The sequence below is a fragment of the Falco punctatus genome (genome assembly GCF_963210335.1).
Source record: "Falco punctatus genome assembly, chromosome: 10".
NCBI classification, from domain to species: Eukaryota; Metazoa; Chordata; class Aves; order Falconiformes; family Falconidae; genus Falco; species Falco punctatus.
Window position 1 is genome coordinate 36,875,014 of NC_137590.1, and position 14,128 is coordinate 36,889,141.

At 41.1% G+C, this 14,128-nt stretch overlaps 1 protein-coding gene across 1 annotated transcript in view; it reads right to left on the minus strand.

Annotated features, from left to right (window-relative positions):
* Nucleotides 1-14,128, minus strand: part of TRPM5 (transient receptor potential cation channel subfamily M member 5) — a 44,072-nt gene that overhangs the window by 16,587 nt on the left and 13,357 nt on the right. The window contains exons 6-14 of the mRNA XM_080405278.1: nt 13,465-13,656; nt 11,923-12,025; nt 10,927-11,045; nt 9,953-10,303; nt 7,374-7,505; nt 6,080-6,203; nt 3,959-4,104; nt 3,078-3,190; nt 1,503-1,598 (exon numbers count right to left, since the gene is read on the minus strand). Of these exons, the coding sequence (XP_080261404.1) occupies nt 1,503-1,598; nt 3,078-3,190; nt 3,959-4,104; nt 6,080-6,203; nt 7,374-7,505; nt 9,953-10,303; nt 10,927-11,045; nt 11,923-12,025; nt 13,465-13,656 (1,376 nt within the window). The remainder of the gene's footprint in view (nt 1-1,502; nt 1,599-3,077; nt 3,191-3,958; nt 4,105-6,079; nt 6,204-7,373; nt 7,506-9,952; nt 10,304-10,926; nt 11,046-11,922; nt 12,026-13,464; nt 13,657-14,128) is intronic.

Below are 14,128 nucleotides of genomic sequence, written 5' to 3' on the forward strand. Positions count from 1 at the left end.
ATGCAAGTTCCCCATATTAGATAGCAATCTGATCTCAGCGTGAGGGTTTGTTTCCACATAAATTGCTCTCCTGTGTAAGCTAGGGATGTTATTGGATCTTTAATTTTGTGACTCTGACTCTGAGAGGTGTGATCTCTAACAAAGGATGGGCACACTAGGTCAGTTTCACCTCCCAAAAAATAAACAATGGCTCTTTGGGGTTTTTTTAACTTCCCCTGGCATTTTTGATAATTATTAAATACATTTGTTACAAGGAAAAGTTTCTCCTCACAGCCAGTGTCTTCTGTGTGCCTGACTCTGCTGCCTCCCAATTAATGACATTTTAAGATACATTCCCATGGTAACAGGCTAATATCATAAACAGATAATTACAGCTTTACTGTAAGATCTGAAATAGATCTGGGAAGGAGACTCTTTGTTAAAATAGATTGCTAATAGCAATTGGAATGCACAATGTAATGACCGAACCACGCTTCACTCAGGATATGTTTACAAATAGCTCCCAAGAGGCAGATGTTTTTACACCTGCTTTATAGGTTAGGGAGGGTGAGAGAAGAACTATTTTCTCCAATATACCAGCAGTTAAATGTCAGGGGTAAAACCGGAACCTAAAAACTCTGACTTGGTCCAACACTTCATTCTTTGGATGATGCTTCCTTGCTACTGTTGTTTGTGTATTTCTGAAGTTCTCTTTAGATCACCTAAAAGCGTATGCTTAATACCACTGGCTATTTAGCCATTAAGAGGACTTTGTGCTAATCAAGTGTTCCTACACTGCCTTAAGTCCTTGTGGCATTCCAGGTTTTGGTGATGAGTGGGTGGCAGAGGTATACAGTGGGATTCAGAAGTGCCAAATCACAGATCTGTGAATGATCACAAGCAACTGAAAAAATCTTTGTGCTCGGTTACCCATTTGTGTAATGCTCCCTCTAACTTTTACATTTTCTTGTTGCACTTCGGGTTCCTCAGGGCCCATCTTTTACAATATAAATAAAGAGCACTAGTATGATGGGAAGCTGATTTTAATGTAAAATTCCCAGGTGCTGATGTTTGCAGGTATTTCTGTTGCTGCCTTTATAGAAAGTATGTAGTGATGCACTCAAATAATACAAGGTTTTGCAGAGAACCTTCTTTCTCTCAGCTCAGTAACCTGATAGGGGCTTAGTTCCTAAATCCAATATATATCAGCCATCATGGGCTGAAGGGAACCTCAGGAAATGCTTTCTGATTCTCCAGGTATTAAGTAGGTTCCTTGTTCTGTAGAAATTACCTGCTCAGAACAAGTTGTGTCTCCTTAAAACAATTATACATCCCTGTTTATTTTCTGTATTCCTTTTAGAGAGCAACAACAGCAGTAATCAAGAGGGCATAGCACTTTCTGAGGAGTAACGACTTTCTTGGTTTTTCAGCTGCCTCAAATTGTTAGCTGGTCACTAATTCACAAGAAGGGTACTGTTCTTTGTTGTGACAAAATTTATATGAACTAATAGTTTCAAACTTACGTATCTCCTTCCTTGGAAAAAAAGAGAATCCTTTCTGGATCTAAACTGTCTGGCTCTCTAAATGGCTCTGGCTCATCCTTTGGTTGCTTTTCCTCACTGTAAGGAAATAAATTCATTAGTTGAAAGATGATGGTTAGCAATTGTTTACTACTAAATTGGCATTCATACAGAACTGCTAGCATGTACTTATCTTGGACTTGCTCCACTGAGAAGTTATTAAACAATGTATAATCCTTAGCTCTGCAAATTCTGTTAGTTTGTAAGGTTCGAGCTGAAATCATCCACAAGATTCAGAGAAGCCATAATTGGCATGCTTCACAAAAATGGAACAGGATGCTCAGTTTCCTGAAATTACTTGGGATTTGAGCAGAAACAAACCCTAGAAGAAAATTGCCCAATGCTCCATTTCTGGTTACTCTTAGTAGCAATTAAGAGAGAAAATGCCAGAAGCAGCAGGGAACATGGTGTCAACTTTTGCATTTCCAAGGCAAAGTGGCAAAATTTGTTCTAAACAGAACAAATTTGGAAAGGCTTACTTTGATTATGAATCATAAACGTTTTGGTGAAGTTTTAATGAAAATCTCACATTAAATTACTTGAATTTGTGAATCTGGCAACTGCCATGACAAGCAGGTCAGCTTTAGTGATACTGGCAGAAGGAAAGTCTTAAGTCAGCAGCACCAAACAAGTATTCCTCTTGGGTTTTAAGTAGTTTAACAGTTAAGAAACATATATTTCATAATGCCAATTCTGATGATTTGTGTATGATTCTCAGTGTTAGGAGGTTTTCTTAAAGTTTCAGTTCCTGGATTCTTATGAATGTCTCAGCATCTTGACTGCTGCCTTTTTTTTTTTCTTTCTTTTTTTTCCCCTTTAGCTTTGATTTTGTTTGTTCAGGTTTTTTTAGAAAACCTAAGATTCTAGCCATCTTCACTGTGACAAACAGCTGAAAACCATGAAATCCAAAGCTGTGCCTGCAGAAAACTAACAAAGAGATCTCATAAGACATTGAATTTGCAAATATTTCATTTTATGTCAGTCCTGTGTTTTTAAGCTTGACGTATGGTTATCAAGGCTGGTGGCTGATAATACTGCTTTGTGATGGCTGTTTTCCTTGGTAAGATGCCAGGCTTGCGGCTGATATTACTGCTTTATGATGGCTGTTTTTCTAGATAAAATACTGAGGTCTGAATCGGGCATCTGCAAGACTAGAAACCTACAGGGATACATCTGGAGATTTTCTACACATTACTATGTAGATTCTGGAGCTGACAGAATTCCAACAGGTTTTTCTGTTGACTGTGCAAAATAGAAGTAATCTATGTGAAACAATGGCACTGATCTTTTAAGTATTAGAATAGATGCCAGCACAGGACACACAAACCACTAAGTTCCACAGAAAATGGATCTGGTTAATGGTGGTGTCATCCTCCTGGTGACACTCAGAGGCAGTATTACTGGTTTTTATTGCTTATGGAATATTGCTTATGTATGCTTTTGAGTCTGGATGGTTTTTATATGGCTTATTTTTTCATCCCTTACTTATCTCTTCCACCCAAATAGTTATGCTTGTACCTGAATGCTATTAAATCTGTGTAGATTAGGAAAGGACACCAGAATCCACAGACTAACTTCAGGATCTGTGTGTTTGTAGACATGTCTCCCCACCATATTTTTGTCAGGAAGGCCTGAAAGACAAGAAAACGAGAGAGATGGCTTCAACATCACAAACATACATGCAGGTGAAGTGCACTTACGTTCTGTGGCTCCTAAGACAGTGAATGCTCTGGAAACCTAAAGAGCAGACACACCTTCAGAGCAAACAGGTACCCTGCACGTCCTTCTGCAGATGTTGAGCATGTAAAGAGTTATGAAGAGGACAATGGAAAGAACAGCAAGTCGGGTGGAATTAAGCAACATCTGTAGTACTAAGAAAGTGCAAGTCGGGTACTGCAAGCTAAAAGCACCATCACTCTTAATTTAGCTTTGTGTGTGTGGAGAGAACTCAGGTTGTGAGGGCAAAGCTGAATAGTAATTTGATTTATCGGCAAGCTCTTCCTTGAATCTGAACAAGGAATTACCTCACATCTTGGAGCAGCTTCATTATGCCTCAGGCAGTTTTAAAGTGTTTTCCTGATGCTTCTCTGTGAGCAAGGAGGGAATAAAAAGCACAGGATGGAATAAGGGCTAAATGTTTTCCTCAGCACACTGCTCTGTGGGCCAGCTGGATGAAAGGGAGGAGAAAGGGGCAACTGTGTTGCTTTGTCAGGGATGTGGTATAATATCCTCTTCGTCTGGTGGTAGGGAGAGAGAAGAGTCCCCTTTCCAAAGAATGTCTCTTAGGGGAATCCATTTCATGGAGTTGTGCAGTTGCTTTGCTGTTGTCTTCTATGTCCAACATCATGCTTAAAGGCCCTGGGGGTAAAGGTGGGGAGGGAGGGGTCCGTAAAGCTTACCTGGACACCGTCGTGTGCAAAGAAAGACTTTGCGTCTGCTGCTGTAGCCAGCTGAAGGCAGGTGGTTTTGCTCCAGTACTGACTTTTCCTCACCAACAGAGCAAATGCTCTTTCCTTGCTGTTGTGGTAGCATTCACCGAACAGTTCTGCCAAATGAAGGAAACGCAGACAAACAGATCTTGTAATTTAAAAGAAAAAATTGAAAAATGAATGTAAGGCAAGAAAGTGATGTGTGCAGGGCACAGCATGGTGGCAGCAAAGCCTGAGTACTGCCAGGTGCTCCTTGCTGCACCAGAGACTGCTGCAAGGCTGAAGTAGTTGAAGAGAGCCTGAAGAGCCAAGAGGAGGTGGGATGGAGAGAGAAAGGATGCTGGACACAATAATAACTTGCTATGGCTTTATGCATGCGTGTACATGTGTTGGAGCAGAGGGCAAATGAAACAGTTTTTCCTTGGTGAAAAGAAATCACTGTAACTTTAAAATTCCCACCATTTGCAGAAAAGGTATATAGTAAATCTCTCGGTACCTCCTTCCCACCTCTTCCTACCTGCATACTCGCTTCTTAGCCTGGGGCTTCTAGCACGTTTGGGTGTCGGTTGGTTGGTGGTTTGGGTTTTTTTTCCTGTTGTTTTTTGATCTAAGGAGAAAGTTTTCTTTCTCAGTTCTTCCATAGTGTAAGAAACTTCTTGGGCACATGTCAGTGTTTGTTACAGTCCCTCATCTGTAGCTGCCTCATGGGGAGCTTTAGGCAGGATCAAACAAAACCGCGTGAGTTGCCGTGCTGCTCCTGCTCTGCTGAACGGACCGAACAAAAGGAGCAGCTCACGCTTGGCTCGTAGCCAACAAACCCTTGGTTTTTAAGACCTACCTGTTTGACACAAAATAGCATTAGACTTGGTAGAGTGTTGTGGTATAGTTCTTTCCAGAGAAGCTTGTCCTGGAGCTCAGAAACCAGGATGAACAGTCCAAAGATCTGACTTCTCGTGTCTTTTTCGTTCTGCTGATTCACTTGATTATCTCAGTACCTTTCCTAGGCCAGCCTGTACCTTGTTATACTGTGAGGGCTGGGGACAGGATCAAGTTAACTTTCTTTTGCAGCTGATGTGGCATTTACCATTCTTAAAGAATGTTCACTCTACTTAATATTGACAGTGTTATCCGAGCCAGAATTAAAATTGAGGATCTGATCTAATACTTACCAAAGCCAAGGAGCAGATTTCTGTGTATTGGATTAGGCCCTGTAATTCCGTGACTAAATTACTTGAGCCCTGTGATTGTAAGAGAACCTGACTTTTATTTTTTTGTAAATAATAACGGCCCTGTGAGAAGAGGGGAAAATGTGATCTGTGTGTAAATAAGGTAGCAATGTCTGCATAAGCCTTCAGCTGCTTGATGTGCTACTGGTTCTAAGTGGAGAGAAAAAGCCTCTGCATTTCCATGTTGGTGTGCTTTGATGCCCTCTGTCCACAGCAGTGCTGTCTCCAGGTAGGGATTACATTGAAGTCTCATCAGCACAGAGGCTTCTGTGGAGCAGTCTGTTTTTAAACCAGGCAAAGGGGAGAGGGCTTAGCGTTCTGGCACTGCAGATACCTGAGTGCTTACTGCTATAGGGAGGGGCAGCTTGTCCGCTGCGAAACCAGCCTGAGCCTCGCTGCAGCTTTGCAGTGCAGTTAGCCCTCTTCTGAGTGAGGTAATCTTGAATTATTTTTAGCAGCAGAGACAAACCTTTAAACTTGTTGCTCTAGTGGCCCTTACAGATCAAGCTTGATATTGCAGGAAAACGGGCTGCTCCGAGCCTGGAAGTGTTTTGGTGGTTCTATCTTGCCCATCTCTGTAACACACCTTGTACTAAGATCAGACACTTAAAATACCACCATGCAGCAGGAGAGTAATTTCTTCCATGCATCCCAGGGGCCAGTCTTGGAACACCGATTTTTCCAAAAGGATTGGGTTTTAAGTCCTCCTTCTGTGGTATTTGAATGTTTGGGAATGCCTGTGCTGCAAGGCTGTTAAATTATTCATGACAGTTGACCTTTTACAACTGAATCGGTATTTTTTTCACTTGCTTGCCTTCCAATGGCAGTTAATTCTTAAATTTTTGATGCTGTTACCATTACTTACCGACAGCAAGCTGCTCATACTTGGCCTCTTTCGTTATACGTGCTACTTCAGTCTCAGTCTCCAGACGGGCCATCTCTTTAAGGATCTTGCAGGCTGCCAGAGCTGAAGCTACACCCTCCTGACCCTGTAGAATTGAAAGGGGTGCTGCTGTTACCAGCCACTGGAAGGCATTTCTGAACTGGGGAGACTTAGCTAAGGAGCATATCCAACAAAACATAAAACTTCATGCATGTCTCCCCTTCGAAGAATGTCCCCTCAAACGCAGTCTTAAAAGTCCAAAATATCGATTGAAATGACAATTTTGGTGATATTGGAGAACTGAAAGCCACATATTGGTAGTTTTTGTGCCTTATAAGGCTTGGAGATTTCTGGATTTGATTGACCCTAGAGGGTCTGATTCGGGGTAGCAGTCAAGGACTGAAAGGATACAAATGTATTATGGAAATAGAGCAAAACAGCGTCACAGTGCCCAGATACCTCAACATGGCTGTGCTGGGACCCTGCATAAGGATGTAGGGGAAAGGAGGGAGCCCAGCTGGCAGCGGCACAACAGTGGCACACAGCAGAGAAACGTGCCTTCTGGTAACAGGGCTCCACAAACACAAGGCCCCGCAAGGTGCGGATGTGTCTGCATGCACACGCACTCAGTGGCTGAAGAGCTGTGCTGCAGTTTGTCCCTTCCCGTGACTCCCCCGTTGTGCCAGATGCGGCTGTCTGGAAGCTCGGGGATGGAGCCCAGTAGCTGTGTCTGGCTCTGCGGGGGAGGGAAGCTGTGGTGTTGCACTCCAGATGTATGAGACAGGGCTTCGGTTGTGGAGGCTTGTAAAACATGAGCCAATTGCGCCAGTTGAAGCTCAGCCTTTGAGCATGTGATGCTGTTGTTCCCTATGCGTACAGCATGTAAGCTGAAGATGCTTGATTGCATAGTCTTCCCTCTTGACCATGCTAGAACACAAACAGTTGACCTATTGTAGAAGGAACAAAACCTGAGACTGAGAGTGGTGAGTCATCAGCAGCAAGGAAAGGGAGGGCCAATGCTGCAGCTGAAGTTAATCAGCAGTGTTTCAGGCTGTGCTGATTTACACCTGGTGCTGCTCTGCCCCCCCCTCTCCCCCAGGCCCTCTAGCCCCTGCTGGCACAAGCCCCATGGAGATGAAAGGCCCTATAAATGCTGCATCTCGTATTTTAGAAACAAACCTATCTGTCATCTGAGCAGCAAGGCTGAGCAATAACCATCTTATATACTTGAAATATGCCAATATTTCACCTGAAGCAGCTACAGCTCAGAGCTTACCATAGCCCAGAAATAGTTTGCCATCTTGTGCCGGTTTTGAAGTACTGCCCATACAAACAAATCCCTCCAAGGATTTTCACTTTTCTGGTTCATATCCAAGGGCCCAGGTAATCGCTTTGTATTCATTTTATCCTGAAATACGGTTTGTAGAAATTAAAACCTGCTTTGCAGCTGCATTCCATGCAAATTACATGATCTAAGCTGCTCTTGGCCTTGCCAGCCACCACTTCATATTCTTCTGATTTTCCTTTTTCTTTTCTGTAGGACTGAGAGGTAATTAGTTCATTCTGTACTGAATCAAAGGACCCTTGTGTCCCCAGTAGAACTCAATATGTGTGAGAACGTTCTGGATGAAACCGTGACTCCATTAAGTCGATGGTAAAGCTCTGACTGACTTTATTAAGGCCAGGCTTTCACCGTTGGTGTGTAATATCATACAAGACAAACCTGTGATTAACTAATCTGAGCTTGCTTTCGGTTATATCGGATTGTGCACAACTACCAGGGGACATGGCTTCAGAGAAAAGGGAACAAAAGGCATTTTATTTCCACAGAAGTAAATCTTGCCAAGGCCCTGTACAGGACAAGAATAGAGTACATCAGTGCCCTCTTATAAGTCTTTCCTTTGAGAAACCTCTCCCTCATGCAGGGATGCATTATTTTAAATAGAACACTGCTTATTCCTTTAGCATTTGATCTAAAAAAACCCCAACAAACAAACAAAAATGACAAGCTCCCCAGAGGAAGTATGGCAACTTGAGTCAAGGTCTGAGTTGTAAGTATATTTGCAAACTGCCTTTATATCTATTGTGTTAATTAGAAGCAGTCCAAGTGGATTTTTTTTTTTAATAAAACAAGTTTTTGTAAGGATATATTTTTTTGGTCACTGAAACTATGGGATTCTGCTAAAATTTATTGTAATGGTGTTTTTTGGGGGGCTGTTGAGATTCTTCCCTTCAGTTTGCAGCAAGTTATTTAATCAACTGAATTGCAAAAAGATACCCCAAAAGTCCCATCAGTTTTTGTAACTATTGGTTCCTAACTTAAAAGAAGACACACAGTTTAGCAGCAGTGACACCTACTGTGACACAGAACCCCAGTACAGTGATGCTCTTTCTATTGCCAGTGATAATGGGCTTGAGCCACTGGTGGTAGCCATGGGAAGAAGCTTTTAAAGGAAAAAAGTTAGTAGGCAGTGTGATCTGCTGTCTGAACTGGGACTTATTTACAGCACTTGGCTTTAGCTCACTTACTGCCAATTCCCACAAAAATAAGCAAGACTTTAGGGGCAAATTTTTATTTCTGTAAAATTTGTAAGTCTGGAGTCTGCTTAATGACTTCAAAGGTATTGCCCCACATTGTGTGCCCTTGTGAACAAAGAAATCCTGACTCGATACAAACTTAGCTTTTCATACTACTAATTAATTTAGCTAGGCTTTATCAAAGCAAAAGTGATTGAAGTTCTTGAGTGAGAATTTATTTTTTTTTAATTTATTTTATTTTAAACAGCTTTAAGATGAAACTGTAATTTGGCAAATATCAAACGGTTTGTTTAGTTTGTCTAAAACTCTGATCTTAATGAAATTTCTCTGTACCTCTCTTCTGAAATCCTGCGTCCAAACTTACTTCCAATGTTTTTGCAAGAATTTTGGAAATTATGAGTTTCAGTGTTCAATACACTGTTGAAATGCAGACGTGATGATACTGTCTATTGCACAATCGTGAGCAGTGATAACTATAGACATTCCACAGCGGTACCTGCCACGTGTTATCCTTGTCATGTGTTGGCCAGGGTGCTTGTCAGGGCCACTTCACACAATTGTTCTTATTTCTTGCTGTGTTTTATGTCACTCAATAACAAAAGACTATAATGCTCTAGAAGGAAATATCGTGTACTGCACATTATTGAATATCCAATCAACTCCTACACAGTAAAAATCTGGGAATAGTTTTACATATGAAGTTTACCATTTTCTAACCTGGGATTGAAAATGGCCATTGCCTGCTTGTCTGTCTCCTAGAAAATACTGTCTTTCAAGTACTTGTGCTTGAAGTTCTGTGCGGGAAATGCAGAATGCTATTTTTATGTCTAATGACTCCTTAGTAAGTGTAAATTATCTCTTTATATTCCTCATATCTTTCATTGAATCGGTTCTTACATATGTGAGATTAATAAGATGAACGAACTCTTCTCTGTGTACGGGGTGCTAGGATGAGGAACAGTCTGTGGAAGCTGCGCTAGAGGAGTGTGAGATACAGGGGCCTTTGCAGATCCTGAAACAGAGGCCACACCTTAGCACTAGTTCAAGGTACAGTAAAACCTTGCATAAAACCCAGCATGTGGGTAGTGAGAAAGAGGAATCACAGTCTCTTAGAAATTCCTTTCTTTTCCTTTTTCATTTTGAAATTAAAAAATCAAACAATTTTAGCTGTAATAATGAGCTGAAAAAAGAATGAGAAACTGAAGTGACTGTTACTCACATCTTCCCTAGCCCCATCCACAAAGGCTAGACCTGGTTAATATTTTTCAAGTGCTAAATTGGAGGGAAGCAGGACAATGAAGGAAAGTTGTAACTCACGGATTTCTTCTTGCCTCCATGTCTGAGGTCCTGATAGAAACCTTTGCAAGCATCATGAAGAAAATCCTTGAGAACTCTAGAGACCTCACTGAGAGTAAAGAGTGGGCAGATGTCCTTCTGCTCCTCATGCTGCTGACCAGTAAGCCCTGCCAAGGTCAGCTTGCTTTCTTCATGTTTCTTCAGTAGAAGTTCATAGAGGAGACATTTCTGAGAAATGGAACAGTAGAGTCTCTGCAGACGACTGTATGTCAGGAATTCGGATATGTTAGCCCCGTTGTCAATAAATAATTTTACGAATTCTGGTTTGTCATTGACCAGAGCATCCATCATCACTTCCTCCAGGTCACAGGACTAGAATGATGAAAAGGAGGGACGGGGGAGAAAGTAAGACCTTTTTTTGGGGTAATCATGCATGGATGAAGAGGGAGGTATGGTTTAAGATGAGGACATACACGTTTTGTCTTCTACCAGGTCAACAGTGGGTACAATAAGGAAAGAGGGGCAGAAGTCTCTTCATTTCTTTGTGACAAATTGTCAGTGTATGCATTAATGTTAAACCATCAACACAAATAGCATGCTGTAGGAGTTGTGGTGATGTTAGTTACCCACCACCCTGGGTATTTATACAGCAATTGGAAACAGTGACGTTCTTCCTACCATCTTCTAACAGTAATATCTGCATGCTTCTCCTTTGTAAGCTCCAGTTTGTTTGCTTTGAAGGTCTGTACAGGAGAGGGGGAAAGATTCTGGCCTCTGAAGAGCTCGAGTTAGAGATTGTGAGCACTGAATTATCCCTCTGTCTTTAGACAGTATTATACAGGGAACCAGAAGGACAAAACACCCTAGGGAGGCATATTATTACTGCCTAACCTCTTAGTGGAGAATGCAGGTGGTGTTAAAAATTGAAGCGTTTTATTAGGGTGTACATGTTGGATCATACACTGATTGTCCTCTAAGGCAATAAAACCTGGTACCTTCCATTCCACGTCACCATTGAAGATTTCACTTTTGGCTATGTCCACTCTATTCCAGGCTACTGCCAGCTTCAGTTCATCCAGATATTCCTGAGCCTCCTGACTGTGACTTTTACAGGCTGGCCAAAATAGGAAATGCAAATAAACTCAGTACTTTACACTTGTTTTGTTTAATTTAGTGTAGTATTGGTAATTTGATTAGCAATACAAGCTCTCCTTCAGCTGTCACAGAACTGTGGATTGCTTAACCAGGAACCATTCACAGGACTTCCCCCCCCCCCCCCCCCCCCCCCCCCCCACTTAAGAAATACTAATATTAAAAAAATATTAATTTTTGTCTCCTGAGTTGTCTATTAAAACATTCAGTTTGAGTGTCTGTAGGGTTCTGAGGGACTCTGGCCTGCAGAATGGGGGGACAGGACTGGCTATTGTGTTTTTGTCTTGTTTCAATTGGCACGTTAGGAATAGAATGTCTTTTTTCTTTTCCCCCATGCTAAATTTAGGCTAACACAAACAATTAACAGAAACTGAAATGAGTGGCAGAGCAAGTAACGTCATCTTTCAGAAGATACAGTGAAGACTTATTTTAGGAGAAATGAATTGTTCTGGAACTAAGACAGTTCTGATCTATTTGTGGGTTTTTTTGGGGTTTAGTGTGTGTGGGTTTTTGAATGGCTTCTAATTGGAATAACTGCTCCAGTATATTTTGGTTCTTCTATAACCTCTGCAACTAAGAGAAGCGAGTAGTGAAATAAAGGAGCGACTGAAATAGTACTACGCAATAACATGAGATTAAAAAGCAAACGCTATTTTAAAGCAAGGTTACAAGAGCTATGGGAGTTGCCACAGTTAATTTGTCAATAAGTAAACAGAACTCTGCATCAGAAATGAAATCTGATGCAACAGCCAACTGAACTTGCCCTGGACAGGAATGAAAGACATTTGTGGCATGGTAGAAATCAAGTAAGACCAAGTATTACACTGTGGTGTTCTTACCTTTTACTAAAGCTTTTAAAATGACTGTGTCTAGTTCTTCTGAACCATCTTGCTCAAAGTTGTGCAGAGTTAAAAGATGCTGGTGTGAAATAATATTCTGAATCTATTGGGAGTTGAAACAAAAATGATTTTACGCATTGTCCTACTGCTATATATTAATGCTTAAGAGCCTAGTGGAGATCATCCATACAGTATTTCCCAAAAACTTACATTCTAATTGTAAAGCAGAGGCCTGGCGAGTTATTAGTTTCTTAACTAATATTATTATATATAATAATACATATTATGATAAAATATATTATTTGTTATTTCTATTAATATTATATATTATATAGATTGTATTATTTCTGACAAATGTTATTAGTTTCCCATATATAAATAAGTCCTAAGGCAAGGAGGGAGTTAACTGCCTTTTCCAAAATCGCCTAGCAGGATAGGAGGAACAGAACTTGGATATCCTTAGAACAGAGCAGTGCTATAATTAAAAGATCCTTCCTTAACTCACATTCTTATTATTTTACTCCTAGTTGTGCGGTGGCCAGCATACCACTCGTTTTGTTTTATCTCTTCCTGCTTTGACATTTAAGTTTTTCTCTGAGCTGTTTATTTAAAAGCATAGTCTCTAAATCTTCTTTGAGTAAAAGTCATGAAATACTGATATATACAGTACTCTTTCCTTCTGCTTCTCTATTTATTGAGTTTTCTTTCTTGCAGTGCAGCTGCACTGAAACTTTGTGAGCATCTGGCAATATTGCTTCTAGATGCCCTTCCATGTCCTTGTGTTAGTGATCCAGCAAAGTTCTCCCTAATGGAATAAATATGTGGAATTCTTAAAGCTAAGGATTATGGCAGGTACTGCAAAGAATTAAGGAGTGGGTCAGGTCGAGTGGACTTGGTTTATCTCGGTAGGCACACAGTGCAGTTCAGTCTTCACATAAAGACAATCTCAAAGTGTGTTGGTTTGTTTGTTTTTTTTGTTAAACACTTACGCGTGGTGGCTTAAGTCCAGCAAGTGTGCCTCAAGACAAAGAGTGAGGAAAATCTGTGAATCTGTTTTGTCTTTCTTTAAGATGACACATAACTGACAATAGATAGGATAATTTCTAAACACCCTTCATTCTTTTTAACTTATTCATGCTTATCCACAATTAGGTTTCCATTTAACAGCTGTAAACTATGAATTAGGTCTCTTCTGTCACAGCTGCACAAGCTCCACAGCTGTGGAATGTAAATAATGCTTCATGTCCTCCAGAAGGACTGTGGGGTTCCTGGGTGCTGGCTGTCACTTGAGGAAATAATTGAGGAAGGACAGAGCCCTAAGTATTCAGCTGATACGCTAGGACAAAGTAGTTCATATGATCGACTGAGCGTTTGATTTTAATGTTAGAGAGGTATTCTACAACGTGAGTGTCAGAGCACTGGATTACCCAAAACTTTTGACAAGAAGCTGCCCAAACCTGTACTGAATGGACTACCAGACCTAGAAATGGTAGGAGAGACTTTGTGAACATTGATGCATGTAATTGTCAAACACGAGCTCACTGTTGCTGTCCATTGGAGAATGTCCTTCCACAAGAACCTTTCTGTAGGGAATTTCTCCTTAAATTGCTTTTCAACAGCTTCTGGCGTGGTAAGCTGCGGGTCACTCATGAATGTGGCTAAGATGTCAGCTGTACCTCCAGACCCTGCTAAGATAAGCCAGGGAGCGGAATTTTCCAAACCGCTGCAAATTCTCTGCAGTTTAAAAAGTAAATTTTTAGAACTCATATATGGGAAGAAAACATTATTCAAAAGGAAGATTTCTTGCAATCTAGGAATAAACATGTACCTAAACCAGATTCACTATGGAGTCAGTCCAGAGTTCTGTAATCTGTTAGGGGTTTTTCTGATGCTCTAGCAGGCTGTCCGTGCACAGGCCCCTGACTATACTTCTTTTTATGACACATCTGCTGAGTAACTAAGCAACCTGATCTGGACAAACAAAGCATAAAACTTCTTTGTCCCTGACACCCACCCCCACCCACCCCCAGTTTGTTTTTCAGTAGAGTCGAGTCCAAGAGGAGCACTATGCAGATATTCTCAGCAGACTCTTCTGGCTGCTAAACCTGGCAATACATTCTGAAAATCAGGAATTTGCCTGTGGGAAAACGATATTGGGTCACAGGAAAAAAAAAAAACACTGAAGCACAGCAACTACAAGAGTTAA